The sequence below is a fragment of the Corythoichthys intestinalis genome, chromosome 3 (genome assembly GCF_030265065.1).
Source record: "Corythoichthys intestinalis isolate RoL2023-P3 chromosome 3, ASM3026506v1, whole genome shotgun sequence".
Classification (NCBI taxonomy): domain Eukaryota; kingdom Metazoa; phylum Chordata; class Actinopteri; order Syngnathiformes; family Syngnathidae; genus Corythoichthys; species Corythoichthys intestinalis.
Window position 1 is genome coordinate 6,928,600 of NC_080397.1, and position 21,603 is coordinate 6,950,202.

The 21,603-nt window shown below is 36.1% G+C and overlaps 1 protein-coding gene across 1 annotated transcript in view; it reads left to right on the forward strand.

Annotated features, from left to right (window-relative positions):
* Positions 1 to 2,166: 2,166 nt before the first annotated feature.
* The window catches only part of erap1b (endoplasmic reticulum aminopeptidase 1b), an 85,134-nt gene continuing 65,697 nt past the window's right edge, over positions 2,167 to 21,603 (forward strand). The window contains exons 1-3 of the mRNA XM_057832747.1: positions 2,167 to 2,299; positions 15,928 to 16,473; positions 21,434 to 21,572. Of these exons, the coding sequence (XP_057688730.1) occupies positions 15,995 to 16,473; positions 21,434 to 21,572 (618 nt within the window). The 5' untranslated portion in view covers positions 2,167 to 2,299; positions 15,928 to 15,994. The remainder of the gene's footprint in view (positions 2,300 to 15,927; positions 16,474 to 21,433; positions 21,573 to 21,603) is intronic.

Consider the following 21,603-nt stretch of genomic DNA (forward strand, 5'->3'; position numbering starts at 1 on the left):
GAAGATTAGTAGCGTGGTCAGTGTAGCGGTAGTAGGCTTTGACTTGTCCAAGCAAAACATACATATGTCCAAAATGTGCCCAGAGCTGCTCGGAGACGCAGCAAATTTAATCGAGGACACTCTGAGGAGAACTCCACCAGCAGTCCATGGTGGAGTCCAGTCTGTGGCTTCTACATCTCGCGGGCCAGCACCTTTAAACGGGCTGATGTCTGCATACGAGAAACTAGTATAACTCAGAAGTGGAACGGTCCTTGGATATTTACCAGATTTTATTTTATTTTTTTTTATCAAGTTTTGAAATAGGGCTAAATGACAGAAATAACAAGCAGTTTCCTAAGTAGTTTTACTCTGAACTCCGACATCATTTTTACATGATAATGATTTAGTTTGGGTCTAGGGGTGCTCCAGTGTCTATCTAAAGTGGACCCGTTATCGAATAGGTCACCGTTTTTCCCCCCATATATTTAATAAAGGGACTTGCGCTCTGAAGCCACGTCATTGCATTCTGAAGCCAGCGCATTGCATTACCGTAATGCACATAATGCAAACAATAATCCAAATGAGGGGCGGCTGGTTTGACTTCGTTTTTACGAGTGGAGGCTGGCTTGACCGCAGTTATAAACTATCGAAAACTCTTCGATCAACATCTTGATCTGACAGAGCCGAGATGATGCCAATAACGTTAATTAATTGCTCTGTTTTGTAGAACACGTACTCAGGGTCCAAATGTCCTGCTTCAATTTGTTCTGAGAAATCTAACATGTCCCAAGAGAGCTCATGCAAAATCTCAGATAATGCCGCCATGTTGGGAAGAAATAGAACGTAGCAATCGCTTATTACTCGATCAACTCAAACCCCGTCTAGTTCACGCCCGCCCACCGAGTTTGATGAGCCAATGACAGATAAAATTATTTCATGCGGCCAAACGGGGAACAAGAGTGCAAGAATGAAATAAATAAAAAGTGAAATAAATAAATGTTGAAATAAATAAATAAATGATGAAATAAATAAATAAAAATTGAAATAAATGAATAAAAATTGAAATAAATAAATAAAAATTGAAATACATTTTGAAATAAATAATAAAAGTTGAAATAAAGGAATAAAAATTGAAATAAATAAATAAAAATCGAAATTAATTGTGAAATAAATAAGTATAAATTGAAATAAATAAATAAAAATTGAAATAAATAAATATGAATTGAAATAAGTATAAATTGAAATAAATAAAAATTAAAATAAATAAATATAAATTGAAATAAATAAATAAAAATTGAAATAGATATTGAAATAAATAAATAAATATTGAAATAAAAGCATTTTAATGACACTATTAATTATTTATTTAATTGTGTATTTATTTATTGAATTTTTGCACTCCTGGTCCTCCATAGTTCAGAACATCTTAGCTGTCAATGTGCACTTTGCACTTATATTTGTTTATATATGTTAGGCTACTTATTCATTTCCTTATGATTTAAAAAAGTCAATGTTTGCGCGATCTTCAAAGTATATTCCATTTCACTCTGCATAATATAAGTCATTTGTACTTATTTTTCTGAATGGATGGTACTTATATCTTCATTATTAAAAAACACAACAAAAAGTAAATGTTTACATTATCTTCAATTTTAATATACATCCGATGTTCTTCAATAGTTAAAATTGTAATTTGGCATTTAGTATGTGAGGAAATGAGGGAAAATAAAACATAGGAGATGGAGGTTGGGGTTATAGCTGCTTTTTGCAAATCATTGAAAAGATACAATTTTGAATGAAAATCAGTTTTTGTATGTGTTATAGAAATAACTGACCAAAACAGTTTTACAGTTTTCTTTGCTTTTCAGTAGGTTTGACGCCCCCCCCCCCCCCCCCAAATAAAAAAATAAAAAAATAAAATTTCGAATGGGTAAGTTTTTTGGCAATTTTTGGCGGGACCGTACGTTTTAACCGCAAGAAAAATAATAGCTGGGTGCGCCTCATTATTTTAAGATTTCTGAAGTGATTTGGACAAAAACAAATAGCGTTCAGGGGGAGAAAATGGTGCTGTTGCTTGTGGCGACATGTAGTAGTGCACAAACACTTAATCAAAACTCCACGCGTAATTAAGAAACGAAAACAGTGAGTTGAAAAAACAATTATATAACTTTAAAGTTTTGAATTACCATGAGACGCGCTCTGCTGTGATTTGGTAGGAGGACGTGTGAAAATCTCCCCTCCCAGTACGCACTTGTTCTTCCAGCTCATTCGCTTTCATTTGCCCAGCGTCCTGCATGCTGAACGACTTCGGAACGAAACGGTAAATAGTCTTTTGGACTCATATTTGCTATTAATTGACAATGTACATGTATATATATATATATATACATACACGTATCTAACAAGTAAAATGAATTATTACATATCTCTATAACTGCTGATATAAAAGCTGACTACCACACGTGTGTCATAACTCGTCGTTTTGTTCAGTCAGTGGTTGCGGAAATAGTTCAGTAATGAAGATGAGCGTAAGTGACACGAGACGGAAAATTAAATAGAGCATATTTTCATAAACAATAACAAGGAACAAGGAAATCTCGCTATATCGTCGGTAAAACATATGTCAAAAACGTATTCAAAATGTTTTATTGAGTTAAGTACTAGCTAATAGTGGATTGAAGTGCATTTTGTTTTTCATTGAGATAGAATGCACACACAATTGTTGTTATACGCAACTTTTTAACTCATTGGCTGCCACTTAAATGGTAAATGGTGTTATACTTATATAGCGCTTTTCCACCTTTCAAGGCGCTCAAAGGGCTTGTTATTTTGAGATGTATGAGTTAAAAAGGGAATTCCATTGAACAGGATTTATTTATTTTTCATATCATATGAAACATACTGTATATCTATATATATATGAAACATATATATAACATACTGTACATATATATATATATAAATATTAGGGGTGTCGAACGATTTTAATCAAGTTAATTACAGCTCAAAAATTAATTAATCGTAATTAATCGCAATTAATCGCAATTCAAACCCTCTATAAAATATGCCATATTTTTCTGTAAATTATTGTTGGAATGGAAAGATAAGACCGAGATGGATATATACATTCAACATACGGTACATAAGTACTGTATTTCTTTATTATAACAATAAATCAACAAGACAGCATTACCATTATTAACATTCTGTTAAAGCGATCCATGGATAGAAAGACTTGTAGGTCTTAAAAGATAAATAAAAATAATAAATAAAATATATAAATAAATAAAATATATTAATATTTATAAAAATTTATAGAAAATAAAAAAAAGATAATAACTAGTACAAGTTATAGAAATTTTATATTAAAACCACTCTTCATGTTTTCATTTTAATAAAATTTGTAAAATTTTCAATAAAAAAATAAACTAGTAGCCCGCCATTGTTGATGTCAATAATTACTTACACAATGCTCATGGATGCAGAAGCCTATAAAATCAGTCGCACCCAAGCGCCAGCAGAGGGCGGCAAAACTCCGAAAAACACAACAAGTACACTTTTCACTTTGCTGTCAATTCAAACCATCTATAAAATATGCCATATTTTTCTGTAAATTACATATATATTCTGTAAAATAAATTGTTGGAATGGAAAGATAAGACACAAAATGGATATATACATTCAGCATACGGTACATAAGGACTGTAGTGGGCATTTCACTCTACTGTCATTTAAATCTGTCTATGCTGTCCTCACTCCGAAGCGTCTTTTTCCAAAGCTAGACAGCTAGTGAACGACGCCTTAATAATCAGACTTCCTCCTTTTTCATCTGATTTATTAATAAAATGGCCTCAAACCATTGTCCTCTTTAGACCGTCGTAAAACTACAAAAAAAAAGTACACAGCATTGCATTAGCAACAACGTTAGCTTAGCACGCTATACAGGTTCACTAAACATAAACAAAAAGCGTCTCATACAAAAAATATAACATTTCGCTTACTAACATAATATGTACATTCTTTACAACAACCATACTTACGGACAAATCTTGTCCAAGGATCATATAAGCACAACATTGCAACGTAGGCGTCAGCCCGAGACGTCGTGCAGCCATACTGAACTGGCATGAAAACAATAAACCATGTCGCAAAGCGACCACAAGAGTTCGCTGTTAGACAGCACAAAAAGCCTTGCTGTAAAACTTACCAAAAGGCAGAATACTGTCTGAGCGGGACATGTGCGTTAATTGCGTCAAATATTTTAACGTGATTAATTTAAAAAATTAATTACCGCGCGTTAACGCGATAATTTTGACAGCCCTATAGACCCTACCCACGTGACGTCACAACTCCGCTCTCCTGACTGGTGCCGCCCACTTGTCCGGCAACACATCGTGTTGACCTGTTACGGCTACGTACATTCCTCCTATTTACGACGTGTTTTTCTGCTCGTTAACATTAATAATCAAAATGGTGAAGGCGTGTGTGGCGGTCGGTTGCAATAACAGAGAAGATAGACGAAGAGACTTGAAGTTCTACCGGATTCCGAGAGACACGGAGAGGAGAGAGCGCGATGGGCTGCTGCAATTCGACGAGAAAACTGGGCTCCAAACGATTACCACAGATTATGTAGTAGTCATTTTATATCTGGTAAGATGCATTTAATATATATTTAGAGGGTTTTGGGCTGACAACCACAATTAAGATCATTGCTAGGCTAATCGCCGACAACATACACGTATGTATGTAGTGAGTGCTATCGCTAAACCATATAAACATTAAAAGCCCTAGCTCCATTGACAAATGACATGAAATACATTAGACTTGACAGTGGATGTTAGCAAGAACAAAAGATTTTGAATTGAAAATTTCGTAACTCACCTTCCGAGCACAAGATTCCTGCCGAATTTTCGTGTACGAGGACCTGTTTCACCCAACCAGCAACGTAGCATTTATAAGCCTCCAAGCTCTTAAAGTTTTTCAAACTTTCGTGAGAATAGGCTGATTTTGTGTGGACAAGATAGTTGTAAATATCAGGGTCAGGCAGAGACGGTGAAGGCAGCCGGTCAAAAATCATCGATTTAGGCATCAAATATGGATCTGGCGACTGTATAGAATGAAGCTTTTCCACATAACGCCTTTTATGCAACACATCCAGTGAGTTTACGGCATCAGAAAGCACCGGGTCTTCCATGAAATGCATTTTAAATTCCTCGATCAATTGAAACCAATGCTAATACAGAGACAAAATGACGGACAAGTGGGCGGAACCATATAGCGAGCACGTGGTTTTATGACGTCGGTGGGTAGGCTCTCTCTCTCTCTCTCTCTATATATATATATATATATTAGGGCTGTCAAACGATTAAAATTTTTAATCGAGTTAATTACAGCTTAAAAATTAATTAATTGTAATTAATCGCAATTCAAACCATCTATAAAATATGCCATATTTTTCTGAAAATTATATATATATATTCTGTAAAATAAATTGTTGGAATGGAAAGATAAGACACAAGATGGATATATACATTCAACATACGGTACATAAGGACTGTAGTGGGTATTTCACTCTACTGTTATTTAAATCTGTCTATGCTGTCCTCACTCCGAAGCGTCTACTTTTTCCAAAGCTAGACAGCTAGTGAACGACACCTTAATAATCAGACTTCTTCCTTTTTCATCTAATTTATTAATAAAATGGCCTCAAACCATTGTCCTCTTTAGACGGTCGTAAAACTACAAAAAAAGTACACAAGCATTGCGTTAGCAACAACGTTAGCTTAGCACGCTATACAGGTTCACTAAACATAAACAAAAAGTGTCTCATACAAAAAATATAACATTTCGCTTACTAACATAATATGTACATTCTTTACAACAACCATACTTACGGACAAATCTTGTCCAAGGATCATATAAGCACAACATTACAACATGGGCGTCAGCCCGACACGTCGTGCAGCCATATTGAACTGGCATGAAAACATAAACCATGTCGCAAAGCGACCACAAGAGTTCGCTGTTAGACAGCACAAAAAGCCTTGCTGTAAAACTTACCAAAAGGCAGAATACTGTCTGAGCGGGACATGTGCGTTAATTGCGTCAAATATTTTAACGTGATTAATTTAAAAAAATTATATATATATATATATATATATATATATATATATATATATATATATATATATATATATATTGTTGTCATCTAAAGTTTACATACACTTGTGAAGAACATAATGTCATGGCTCTCTTGAGTTTCCAGTTATTTCTACAACTCTGATTTTTATCCGATAGAGTGATTGGAACAGATACTTCTTTGTCACAAAAAACATTCATGAAGTTTGGCTCTTTTATGACTTTATTATGGGTTAACAGAAAAAGTGATCAAATCTGCTGGGTCAAAAATATACATACATGGATCTGAAAATAGCGGATCATTGACTTGAACAAGTCAGGAAAGTCACTTGGAGCCATTTCAAAGCAGCTGCAGGTCCCAAGAGCAACATCCATCCATCCATCCATCCATCCATTATCGCAAGCTACCACCTGCTGCTGAGAGAAAATTGGTCAGGAAGGTGAAGATTCAACCGAGAATCACCAAAAAGCAGATCTGCCAAGAATTAGAAGCTGCTGGAACACAGGTGTCAGTGTCCACAGTCAAGCGTGTTTTGCATCTCCATGGACTGAGAGGCTGTCGTGCAAGAAGGAAGCCCTTGCTCCAAAAGCGGCACCTTAAGGCTCGACTGAAGTTTGCTGCTGATCACATGGACAAAGATAAGACCTTCTGGAGGAAAGTTCTGTGGTCAGACGAAACAAAAATCGGGTTTTTTGGCCACAATGCCCAGCAATATGTTTGGAGGAGAAAAGGTGAGGCCTTTAACCCCAAGTACACCATGCCTACCGTCAAGCACGGCGGTGGTAGTATTATGCTGTGGGGCTATTTTGCTGCCAATGGAACTGGTGCTTTACAGAGAGTGTATGGGATAATGAAGAAGGAGGATTACCTTCAAATTCTTCAAGATAACCTAACGTCATCAGCCCAAAGATTGGGTCTTGGGTGCAGTTGGGTGTTCCAACAGGACAATGACCCCAAACACACATCAAAAGTGGTAATGGAATGGCTAAATCAGGCTAGAATTAAGGTTTTCGAATGGCCTTCCCAAAGTCCTGACTTAAACCCCATTGAGAACTTGTGGACAATGCTGAAGAAACAAGTCCATGTCAGAAAGCCAACAAATTTAACTGAACTGCACCAATTCTGTCAAGAGGAGTGGTCAAAGATTCAACCAGAAGCTTGCCAGAAGCTTGTGGATGGCTACCAAAAGCGCCTAATTGAAGTGAAAATGGCCAAGGGACATGTTACCAAATATCAGCGCTGCTGTATGTATATTTTTGACCCAGCAGATTTGATCACTTTTTTCTGTTCACCCATAATAAAGTCATAAAAGAACCAAACTTCATGAATGTTTTTTGTGACAAAGAAGTATCTGTTCCAATCACTCTATCAGAGAAAAATCAGTTGTAGAAATAAATGGAAACTCAAATTATGTTCTTCACAAGTGTATGTAAACTTATGACCACAACTGTGTGTGTATATATATATATATATATATATATATATATATATATATATATATATATATATATATATATATATATATATATATATATATATATATATATATATATATATATATATATATATATATATATATATATATATATATATATATACAGTGCCTTGCAAAAGTATTCGGCCCCCTTGAATCTTGCAACCTTTCGCCACATTTCAGGCTTCAAACATAAAGATATGAAATTAAATTTTTTTGTCAAGAATCAACAACAAGTGGGACACAGTCGTGAAGTAGAACAACATTTATTGGATAATTTAAACTTTTTTAACAAATAAAAAACTGAAAAGTAGGGCGTGCAATATTATTCGGCCCCTTTACTTTCAGTGCAGCAAACTCACTCCAGAAGTTCAGTGAGGATCTCTGAATGATCCAATGTTGTCCTAAATGACCGATGATGATAAATAGAATCCACCTGTGTGTAATCAAGTCTCCGTATAAATGCACCTGCTCTGTGATAGTCTCAGGGTTCTGTTTAAAGTGCAGAGAGCATTATGAAAACCAAGGAACACACCAGGCAGGTCCGAGATACTGTTGTGGAGAAGTTTAAAGCCGGATTTGGATACAAAAAGATTTCCCAAGCTTTAAACATCTCAAGGAGCATTGTGCAAGCCATCATATTGAAATGGAAGGAGCATCAGACCACTGCAAATCTACCAAGACCCGGCCGTCCTTCCAAACTCTCTTCTCAAACAAGGAGAAAACTGATCAGAGATGCAGCCAAGAGGCCCATGATCACTCTGGATGAACTGCAGAGATCTACAGCTGAGGTGGGAGAGTCTGTCCATAGGACAACAATGAGTCGTACACTGCACAAATCTGGCCTTTATGGAAGAGTGGCAAGAAGAAAGCCATTTCTCAAAGATATCCATAAAAAGTCACGTTTAAAGTTTGCCACAAGCCACCTGGGAGACACACCAAACATGTGGAAGAAGGTACTCTGGTCAGATGAAACCAAAATTGAACTTTTTGGCCACAATGCAAAACGATATGTTTGGCGTAAAAGCAACACAGCTCATCACCCTGAACACACCATCCCCACTGTCAAACATGGTGGTGGCAGCATCATGGTTTGGGCCTGCTTTTCTTCAGCAGGGACAGGAAAGATGGTTAAAATTGACGGGAAGATGGATGCAGCCAGATACAGGAACATTCTGGAAGAAAACCTGTTGGTATCTGCACAAGACCTGAGACTGGGACGGAGATTTATCTTCCAACAGGACAATGATCCAAAACATAAAGCCAAATCTACAATGGAATGGTTCAGAAATAAACGTATCCAGGTGTTAGAATGACCAAGTCAAAGTCCAGACCTGAATCCAATCGAGAATCTGTGGAAAGAGCTGAAGACTGCTGTTCACAAACACTCTCCAACCTCACTGAGCTCGAGCTGTTTTGCAAGGAAGAATGGGCAAGAATGTCAGTCTCTCGATGTGCAAAACTGATAGAAACATACCCCAAGCGACTTGCAGCTGTAATTGGAGCAAAAGGTGGCGCTACAAAGTATTAACGCAAGGGGGCCGAATAATATTGCACGCCCCACTTTTCAGTTTTTTATTTGTTAAAAAAGTTTAAATCATCCAATAAATTTTGTTCCACTTCACGATTGTGTCTCACTTGTTGTTGATTCTTGACAAAAAATTAAAATTTTATATCTTTATGTTTGAAGTCTGAAATATGGCGAAAGGTTGCAAGATTCAAGGGGGCCGAATACTTTTGCAAGGCACTGTATACAATATGTCTATATGCTGCCATAGCAGATTCATGGCGCATTAAGTCGCCAAACTATTTTTAATTTGTCCATTTTACCCTGGAAACCCCCATTTACAGACGTCGCGCAACCGCTTTTGTTTAAACCTAGCCATAAAAAGAAGGTAAGTAATCATATTTATTATTCGAAATGTCTGTCATTTTTAGCTTACAATCATTAATTGATGTCTAATATTTAGTTTGGAAAAAAAAAAAAATTGATCACTCGCATATTTTAAACTTTTAAACAAATTACGACACTATGAAAAAATTAGCGTCTGTAAAAAAGTCACGGATATCTACCTCATAACTATGGCTTAATTTTATTTTTTTCGTTACTGTTGCATTTCCCCCAATATTTTAGATGGTAATCGAACCAAACAAAGAAAAAAAAAAAACCAAAACATTTAAAAGGGTAAATAATAATTAGGGCTGTCAAACGATTAAAATTTTTAATCGATTTAATTACAGCTTAAAAATTAATTAATCGTAATTAATCGCAATTAATCGCAATTCAAACCATCTCCAAAATATGCCATATTTTTCTGTAAATTATTGTTGGAATGGAAAGATAAGACACGACGGATATATACATACAACATACTGTGCATAAGTACTGTGTTTGTTTATTGTAACAATAAATCCACAAATGGCATTAACATTCTTTCTGTTAAAGTGATCTAAGGATAGAAAGACTTGTAGTTCTTAAACGATAAATGTTATAGTTACAATTTATAGTAATTTTATATTAAAACCCCTCTTCATGTTTTCGTTTTAATAAAATTTGTAAAATTTTCAATCAAAAGTAGTTAATATAATAATAAGAGGAATAAAAACAACAATAATAAAAATAGAGTGACCAGAGTCTTAAGTTTTACGTGTATTTTGCATAGCTATTTTGATATGGAATGCCAGTTCATTTTTCCTTGTTGTTTAACTGTGTGTCAGAATAGGGCCTCATTACTATAGACTGAAGTGCTTTTCTTTTTGTGAACATTATTTTTTTGGGGAGAGATAGGAATATTATTTTTGTTGTGCTTTCACTAAACGATACTTACAGTGGGGAGAACAAGTATTTGATACACTGCCAATGGGAAAACCCACTGGCAGTGTATCAAATACTTGTTCTCCCCACTGTATGTTTGTTGTGAAGGAGTTGCCAATAGGGAATGGGACGTACTACGTCACTGTTTGGACGCGCCTCCATGCTGGCAATATGATTTACTTCCGGTTCGGCAGAGCCAATGCGGATTGTAACGTGTGGTAGTGCTAAGCTAACTCCTTCGGTGTTTTAGAAAGAAAATATGGGCGTTTATTGTTGCGTTACCGGGTGCAGCAGCGTCTCCCACAGACAAAAAGGGGTTAGGAAAAATGGACTCACTTTTCACCGTTTTCCTGCATGGAGGACCAAATATCAGATCACGAAGGTACTACGGATGGCTGGATTGCAGCGGTTCGTCGGAAAAGCATTTCTTATGATCATATTTCTGCTGGAATGAGAGTATTCCCCTCATCTCTACTCTTGTAAGTTGAACGATTTATCCGTTTTGGTTTCAATACGGTTTTTGTTTTTTTACTGTTGTGTAAATCTGCCTCGGTAGCAATGCTAACCTACTCCTCCTCCTCACCTACCTGTTGTGTTACTAGGAAAACCTGCATATGAAATGCTGACAACACATCCCGATTGGTCACCATATCTCTTCTTGGGTTATTCTGAGGTCAAGCGCACCACATCGGAGCGTTATGAGAGGTTGGAAAGGCGAAGAGTGCACGCTGAAACTTCAGTTTGCTCTGCTCTTACAAACACGATCCCAAGTGTTGTTGTGAAAAGTCAATAAAATATGAATACCAAAACATGACTTGAACAACTTCTTGACAAACTGTAACTGCTTGTTGTTTACTTCAGGTCTTCATAATAAACAGGTGTAATAATTACAAAGTCAGGTGACTTAATTTTGTTATTCTATTTGGAATATGCATTGACAATTTTTGGACAGTGTTGTAGACAAGAACTGGGACTGATAAGTTGCAATAGATTTATTTCAAGTAATGCAATTTCTCCAATACGATATTTGAATTGACAGTTTAAAATCTTTAAATTAGCGCAAACAAGGCCCACCCTCTGACGGTGGCAGCAAATATTATATAATTATAAGTAATACACAAATACAAGATCACAATAAACGTGTCTTTGTCAAAGCAGTTTAAAACACTATTTACTGGCCTTGGGTAAATTGCCAGACAGGATAAATGTGTGCTTTAAAGTTCTTGCATTTCCATTTTAAGTATTGCAAGTACTAGTCTCCAACACAGTATTTGAACTGACAGTTTAAAATCCTTTTAGTACAAAATTGCCCACACTCTGGCAGGGGGCAGCAAATATTATAATACATAATACATTATAATAAGCTATATACTATATAAATACAAGATCACAACAAAACCTGTATTTTTCAAAGCAGTTAAAAAACATCCAGTGGCCTTAGGTAAATAAACGTGTATAAATAAATATGTACTTTACAGTTCTTGCATTTCTATTTTAGGTATTGCAACTTTTCCAACACTATTTGAATTGACAGTCTAAAGTCTACATTAGTGCAAATAAGAATATTATAAATTAAAAATAATAATAGAATATATAAATTCAACATTACAATGAAACGTGTCTTTGTCAAAGTGATTAAAAAAAACAACGTCACTGGCCATAGTTAAATAGCCAGGCAGAATAAATATGTGCATTACAGTTCTTGCATTTTCACAAGTTAAAAGCCCGCAGTTCATCGACGAGAAGGGCAGACCCAGATGGCGTCTGCAGCAGGGGCTTGTTTGAGTCCGACACAGGACAAATGGAACCACTCCATTGAACAAATTTTCTTTGTTAAATGATCCAAGAAGAGAGATGGTGACCAATTGGGATGTGTTGTCAGCAGGTTTACCTAGGAGCACAACAGGTCGGTGAGTCGTAGTAGGCGAGCATTGCTACCGAGGCAGATTTACACAACGGTGTAAAAAAAGAAAAACGTATTGAAACCAAAAGTGGATAAATCGTTCAACTTACAAGAGTAGAGATGACAGGAACACACTCTCATTCCAGCAGAAATATGATCATAAGAAATGCTTTTCCGACGAACCGCTGCAATCCAGCCATCCGTCGTACCTTCGTGATCTGATATTTGGTCCTCCATGCAGGAAAACGGTGAAAAGTGAGTCCATTTTTCCTAACCCCTTTTTTTTGTCGTAGGAGACGCTGTTGCACCTGGTAACGCAACAATAAGCACCCATATTTTCTTTCTAAAACACCGAAAGAGTTAGCTTAGCACTACCACACGTTACAATCCGCATTGACTCTGCCGAACCGGAAGTAAATTATATTGCCAGCATGGAGGCGCGTCCAAACAGTGACGTAGTACGTCCCATTCCCTATAAACGGCGCGGTCCAAAGAATGCCTGTGTCCACTCGCCTCTACGGTATAACATATATTTGTACATATCTTACCCAAAATACAACAAGAGACACATAATTGCCACTAAAAGAAAGAAAACTTACCGAAATATGTGTGGAGTACAAATAGGAATTTGCATTGCATTGTGAATACAGCATAAACGTCTCACAACTACTAATTCTCCCACATTTAGAAGAAATAACATGAGTATGGAACGGCGCTGTCCCCAAGCGGCCAGTGGCATTCTCTTCACTCTTAATGTCCATAAACGGCCTCATATGATGTAATCTGTTTGAGGCAATATGCGAGATGGTCATTCACCCAAGCGCCAGCAGAGGGTGGCAAAACTCCATAACAACAAGTGAGCGTTTCAGTGTACTGTCATTTAAATCTGTCTGAGCGGGACATCTGCGTTAATTGCGTCAAATATTTGATTAATTAAAAAAATTAATTAACGCCCGTTAACGCGATAATTTTGACAGCCCTAGTGTGTGTATATATATATATATATATATATATATATATATATATATATATATATATATATATATATATATATATATATATATATATATGCTGTATATATATATATATATATGTGTGTGTGTGTGTATGTATATGTATGTGTGTGTGTGTGGCGGAAAACACTCAATTGACTTGAAGTTCCGCTCTGAGACCCTCAATTTAGCCAAATTTCAAAATTGTCCTATATGCATGTGTGATACATCATTGGAAAGGTTAAAATCTCAATTTTCTGGGGGAAGAAAAATTTTGAACAGAAGGGTATTTAAAAAAAAAAAAAATTAACAGCAAAACCCTAATTGGAGGTGAGAGCACGCAAGAGCTTAATGATAGACGCCATGATTTTAACGAGATATTATCGCGTACTTACTTTGTTTCGTTTCAAAAACTCCATGTAGCATGTGTCATCGTCCAATCTAGCCTCACATTCCAAATGGATTAACATCTACCGCCGTCAATTGCACTGAAACGTATTCACTGCCAGTCATCTAGTTCAAATGGATTTAACATCTGTCACCATCAATGCCAGCTAATGAGTTAACCCTTTCATGCACAAATTATGATTTTTTTTTTCCTGAATTGTTTTAATTATTATCATTGGAGAGCATTGGGTCCTCAAATGGTCAGGACAACATTTTGCTGCCCCTGTTTGACATCCAGTTGTAGTATCAGTGTTGCCCGAATGTATTTTGGGATGGGCTATAAAAATTTATAAATATATTGAATTATTTATATGAAGGAGCCATTAAAAAAGATATACTGTAATAGTAAATATGAAAGAATTAAAAAAATATATATGGCGGAAAAAACAGACAAGACTGAAAAAGCAGTTTCTGCTCTTACACTCCTTTGATTGATTGATTGAATTTATTTCGAAAACATGCATCACATTATGGATGTACAAGAAAACAAAAAAAACATAAGACTCGAAAAGGAGTAGGAAGAAGTAAAAATACTTATATCCTCCTCTTTAAAATAAACTGCTGTATTTTAAGCCAAAAGAACTGTTGTGTTCGATAGAACAAAATGTCTATATGCTGCCATAGCAGATTCATGGCGCATTAAGCCCCCGGACTAGTTTTAATTTGGCCGTCTTACCCTGGAAACCCCTGTTTACAGATGTTGCGCAACCTCTTTTGTTTCAACCCAGCCATAAAAAGAAGATAAGTAATTATATTTATTGTTCAAAATGTCTGACATTTTTAGCTTACAATCATTAATTGATGTCTAATATTTCCTTTAAAAAAATAAAAACGACTTAAAAAAATTATTCACTCTCATATTTTAAACTTTTAAATAAAATACGTCACAATGAAAAAAATGGTGTCTCTAAATAAGTCACGATATCTACCTCATAACTATGGCTTAATTTTATTTTTTTGTTACTGTCGCATTTTCCCGGATATGTTAGATGATAAATAATCGATCCAAACAAAGAAAAATTGAAAAAAAAAAAAAGTGTAAATGTATGAAAAAAGAACATCTCGACCACACCTTGATGTCTGCGATTTCTGCATCGCGACACTTGTTATATTATCATGTTACACTCATAAAATCCCCCCAAAATCCGACTGTGGCCCTTCACATCTGTGTCTTGACACTCGATGATACATGCTAGATTGATTTTTGGGATCGAAACAAGGTAAGTACACGATAATATCTTGTTAAAATCATGGCGTCTTTAATTATGCTCTTTCGTGCTCTCACCTCCAGTTAGGGTTTTTCTGTAAATTTTTTTTTTTTTCTTTTTAAATTCCCTCCTGTTCAAAATTTTTCTGACCCCATAATATTGAGGTTTTAAGCTTTCCAGTGATGTATCACACATGCATATAGTACAATTTAAAAATTTCGCCAAATTGGGGGTCTCAGAGCGGAACTTCAATTCACCTGAGTGTTTCCGCCATGTATATTAATAATTCTAAAAATATTAAAATGAATGGAAAAAAAAACTTCAACATAAAGTAAACTAAAACAATTCTAATAATTTGGAAAAATAAAAATACATAAATTCAAATAAGTGTGGTCCGTGTGTATGTTGCTCTGGGAATTTGATTTGTGACCTCACAGAGCTTAACTCTTTGGCAGCCTTTGGAGGCAATAGATGTCCAAACCATTTTAACTCCCAGTTGAAATTGATTTACGCATTTACAAGTCACTTCCTGTTCAGTAACCCAAAATCAACAGGAAGTGACCCAGAAATACCCAAAAATAAACAAGTAATGATAAAAAATGAACAAGAAAGGACCTGAAATGCCTCAAAATGGCTTCCTTTAACGACAATAGATGTCCGATCCGCTTGAAGTGGGAGGTACGGCAGTGAATGAGCAAACTTCAAATTGATTGGACATCTACTAGTGATACTCGTTTCAATTCACAACAGAGGGATGAAAAGAGCTTGTTTTACTTTTTATTGTAGAATATTGTAGAAAGATTTCCTGACCCATGTATCAATAATTGTTGGTTCACCATATCGTGAGATAATCATTACTGTGAGCCTTGTATTGTACTGTGAGGTACCCATAGGTGTCCACCCCTAATGAACACTGTCCTGAAAGCTTAAACAATTTCGAAAAATTCACTATTGTATTGTGTTGTTGCAGGGTCCCGAAGCTAATGTGTCATTGTTGATTTGAACACCAACTGCTGGTTCATGTTCCAGTAGCTACCATGTCAGTGGCACCTCTTTTCCTTGTGGTCTTTCATTTCCTGGGCGATGTGTTGGGGGCACAGATTCCATATGGAAACTCACGTAACATCAACGGTGCTCAGCCGTTCCCCTGGCATCAGATTAGACTCCCCCAAACTGTCGTGCCCACCCACTATGACCTCACCATTCACCCCAACCTGACCACCCTGACCTTCACAGGCATCGTTCGCATCCTGGTGGATGTTTTAGAGGACACCGAAGCCATCATTATGCACGCCAAGCAGTTGAAGATTCTCAATGTAAAGCTCAAAACACCTGAGGGTGATAGGGCTCTTCAGGTTGTGGAGAATTCAGTCCACCAGCAGCTAGCCTTGCTGTCAGATCAGGTGATCACCAAAGGGGAGGACTACGAGGTCTATATGGAGTTTTCTGCCATCCTCTCGGACACCTACCATGGTTTTTACAAAAGCAGCTATCAAACCAGCAGCGGGGAGGTCCGGTAAGTCGGATTAAAAAAAAATTTTTTTTGCTAACACTACAGCACAGTGGGCAATGTTCCAGAAGCTGTAGTAGAACTTGAAAATGCCTCTTTCTGCTACTAGAGCAGGGGTGTCCAAACTTTTTGCATAGGGGGCCAGATTTGGTGTGGTAAAAATGTGGGGGGCCGACCTTGGCTGACGTCCTTTATGTAGAACAATATGTTTAAGCAAATTTATGCAAGCCATTCTGTGTGTCGCATTAGCTTTATTATTATTATTTGTATTTATTAATTTCAAGAATCTCGCAACTAGCCTTTGTGGCGTTCGACTCTCGGGATATTGCTGCTGTGAAATTAAAATAGCTTCAAGTTGCTTCAGTTTCTCGCAGCGTACATGTCAGCGTGTCTTGTTTGGTAATATCGCCTCACATTGAACTCTTTAAAAACAGCGACTGTCTCTTTGCAAATGAGGCAGACACAGTTGTTGTGCATTTTAGTGAAGAAATAGTCCAATTTCCACCTATCCTTGAAGCGTCGGCTGTCGCAGTCAACTTTTTGTTGTTGTTGATTGTTGCCATTTTAGAAAATTGGAAGTCAAGCGTCACACGGGGTAGCGTTGCTTAGAGTGCTGCTGCCTTTTTGTGGGTAAATGAGGAGCAGCATTTAATGTGTAAGCTACTTCATATGCTGGTAGCAGTACTGCTGACCAATTTATTAAGTCTGTGTGCAGGCCAGACGTTATTGATCTTATGACAGAGGCTGGGGGCCGGATGAAATTTGACCACGGGCCGCATTTGGCCCCCGGGCCGGAATTTGAACATGTCTGTACTAGAGTATGGAGGTACATTTCTGTCTTTATTATTCAATAAAAAAAAAAAAGTTGCTTCAATCAAAATATATATTTTTTAATTTAAAAAAGTCACGTCAATCAAAAAAAATGTGTTTGAATGCAAAAATAAATTTGAGACTAAAAAAAACCCAGCATTTGAAAACTTTGATTAAAAAAAATTTTTTTTTAAAATTATTTTTAAAGTTTTTTGATTGGAACAACTTTTTTGATTGAAGTAATGTTGTGATTAAAAAAAGCATTTGAAAACTATTTTTTCTTTGAATTATTTTTTTTATTGAAGTGAAGTTTTTTTTTTTAATTGAAACAACTTTTTTGATTGAAGTAATGTTGTTCCTGCGTTTGGGCCACATTTTGGCTAGGACATTTGTGACTTTATTATTCAATCAAAAAATAGGTGGCTTCAAACAAAAACATATTTACCGTATTGGCCCGAATATAAGACGGCCCTGATTATAAGACGACCCCCTCTTTTTCAAGACTCAAGTTTGAAAAAAGACTTTTTGAACACCAAATTAATTTTTATACAGAAAATAATTACAGTACATCCGAAACAAATGATTATAACAATATATTTGAGAGAAAAGGCATATTATTTTGCCTCATTCAAATCTTAATATCGGAACATTTAAATATGTTAACTAAAGTGCAATCACCTTCGTAAAATGCGTGCGTAAAATTCGTGAAATGCTTCTGGTTTTTTAAATGTAAATAAACCAATATATTGTGATAGAACAACAAAACTGCAATAACTGCATTAACCATCAAAGTGAAGTCTAACTGTAACTGTAGTCTTGAAACAAATCTGAATAAGGAAAAACATTGCAATAAAATAATGCAAACTGGTTAAACTTGAAAGTAGCTGAGATCTGTCAATCAGAACATAGCTTCAATGATATCTGGCGCCATCTAGCGTCTTGAATGGGGAGAGTAGCTGAGATCTGTCATGACAGAACATTGCTTCAATGATATCTGGCGGCATCTAGTGTCGTGAATGGGTATAATGTCTAGACCGCGAATATAAGACGACCCCCTCTTTTTCAGTCTTATTTCAATGCAAAAAACACCATCTTATATTTGGGCCAATACGGTATTTTCAAAAGATAATCACTTCCATAAAAAAAGATTTTTTTTTTCAGTCATAGAAAAAAACGTTTGTGAATGCGAAAAAATATTTGAGACTCAAAAATTTGCATTTGAACACTTAATTTTTCTTAGAAAATGTTTTCTTTGATTAAAGCAATCCTCTTTGTGTTTGGGTCATATTATGGGTAGGACATGGCAAAATCATTCAATCCCAAAAAAGCTGCTTGAATTAAAAAAAAAAAAAAAAAAAAGTAATTCAAAGAAAATAGTTTTCAAATACTTTTTTGAGCCTTAAATGTAATTTTTGCAAACAATTTAAAAAAAAATTGAAGTGGCTTTTTTTGATTGAAAATACAGTATATATCTTGATAGAAGCAACTTGCAACTTTTTTTTGATTGAATAATAAAGACACAAATCTACCTCCATACCAGAGATGTCCGATAATGACTTTTTAACCGATATCCCGATGATGTAAAATAAAAAAATCCAATACCGATATCAAACTGGTACTGATATATGTGACTGTGGACATATTATTGCTAATTGTACTGTGATGCCCCACTACATGGTTTAATACTGATAAATGTAACAACTTCAAGGTTTTCCAAATAAAATGAACATTCTGTGAAAAATGAAGAGAACAACTTCACCTGAAGTTATAGAAAAAGTGCCAAAATAATAAATAAAATGAATTGAAATGAGTCCATAATTAAATAAAAGGAATAATTGACAATAAGCCATGTTTATAGTAATTAACCCAAAGAGCCACTAGGGAGGCGACCAATGCATGACAAATACAGACAGGCAATCGTAGGAAATGCCAATGCAATGACAATTCCTAAGCTCCATTTTTCTGCGCTTTTGAACAGTTTTATATTTATACAGTGGGGAGAAAAAGTATTTGATACACTGCCAATGGGATTGGCAGTGTATCAAATACTTGTTCTCCCCACTGTAATTATGTGTTTTAATAGTTTTCTTTGTGACTTTTTCTTTTTCGTGACGCAGTAGTTGTATGTGATGAGTATAAAATTCATTATTTGTTTATTTTTTTCCCATTTATTGGTCCTTTTATGTGTGCACCATGAGTGATTAGGCCGTTTCCCTCAGTTAACGAATCCCAAGCATCTTTGCAAACTTCTAAAGGTCACTCTAAGCACAGCCGCTGTTACCAGCCCATACACAAAGGCGGCAGGCTTCTACATTAATTTATAACTCAGCATACATACTGGTGCAAAACCGATACAGACACAGACACAGGTATTCCCCGGGTTACGACGTACCCAACTTATGTGATTTCGATTTTACCATGCCGGAATCTCGATCGCCATTTTGTTTCCAGTGTTTTATTTTTTTTAGCTGCGTAAACAGCAGTGTTGTTAATCTTACTGAAAAAAAGTAATTAATTATAGTTACAAATTACTTCTCCCAAAAAGTAATTGCGTTAGTAACTCAATTACCTGAATGTAAGAGTAATTAGTTACTTGGCAAAGTAATTGGTGATAATTACTTTTTTTTTTTTCCCCCTCAAAAAAAAAAAAGAAAAAAAAAAAAAAAAGAAAAAAAAAATGGCCACACTATGTGAAGTTTTTTGTGAAGGTTTTTGGTACAATTGGCCCGAGCCCAATTCTTTACCCTAATTTACCCTTTACCCTTAATCAACTGTTAAAAGTTGTTAAAATTGCTCCCATTATTGCATTAGTTCCCTTCTCTCTACTTTCGACATATGAACGTTTTAAAACTGTTTCATCATTTAAAGATAGATTCAAGTCAAGATTTTGCCGATTTACAAGTATTTTAGATAAAAAGTTACTTAGGTTCGCTAGGAAGGTTCTCTACAACAGAGCCGTCCTAAACAGTGTACTGCTTTAAGATGGCGGCTGTCTACTAACGCATTTAGTGCCATGTCTGTCATTTGCATCTAGTTACATCTATATACAGTATATGTGTTATCTACCATCTCTACCATATCTATCTGTCATTTGCATCTAGTTATATCTATATACAGTACATGTGATATCTACCATGTCTACCATATCTACCATAGCAGCGGGTGTAGTTTGTAGGCTATCGGCTACAACATGTATTATTGGAGCTACCTAGCATCGCGTTTGCTCCTCGTCACAACTTTTTTGCCTCCTCCTCACTCCTGCTCTGCTCTGTCGTCTCGGTGAGTCCGTCTCCCTCAGACTTTTCGACCAATATAGTAACGCAGAGTAACGCATGCCTTTCCGTCCTCAGTAACGGTAACGGCGTTGCCAAGATGAGAAAAGTAATTAATTACATTACCCACTACTGAAAAAAATAACGCCGTTAGTAACGCTGTTATATTGTAACGCCGTTATTAACAACACTGGTAAACAGTACCTTATTGCACCTCACAGTATCTTATTTTTTACTTCATTTTATTAATATGAATGTTCTCACCTTTGGCAAAATGTGTATTTAATTATCATGTTGACTTTCGTTATGTGCTGCATGCTTTTATTTTGGTGCAAGAAGTGTAGAGCAGGTAGTACTTCCGCACGCGAGTAAGAGTGCCTGTACAAACGGACAACGTATTTGCACACAAGAAAAGAGCGCATGCACACACAAACACGAGGAAAAGCGCATTTGCTCTCACAAAGAAGTCACGCAGCAGAGTGACAGAGAGGGGAAAGATTACAGTTTAGCATGCTGTCTAACTAGGATTGAGCGCCACTGTGAGGACTGTACAATGACAATGTATAATTCATGTTTTTGGATAGTAATTTTGATATTTAGGGGGTATTCAGGACTGCCTGAAGGGTTTAGTCTGATTTACGCAGAAATTCGGGTTATGTCGGCAGCGTTGGATCACGACTCATTTGTAACCCGGGGACTACTTGTATTTTTGGATATTACCGTATTTAAAATGCTTTCATTATCCGATACTATCAGGTGGCCGATATTATCGGACAACTCTACCTGCTACTACTGACTTTGCATCACATTCTAATTAATCTTTATCGAATGAGTTTTAGAACTTTTAGGAGTTGGTGAAAGTTGACTTCCTGTTTTGATTTTAGGATTCTAGCGTCCACACAGTTTGAACCCACCTTTGCCCGAGCAGCATTCCCTTGTTTTGACGAGCCCAGCTTTAAAGCCAACTTTACCATTTCCATCCTACGAGAGTCACGACATGTTGCCATTTCCAATATGCCCAAGGTACTCTACTATCATTGCTACTATTTCACTT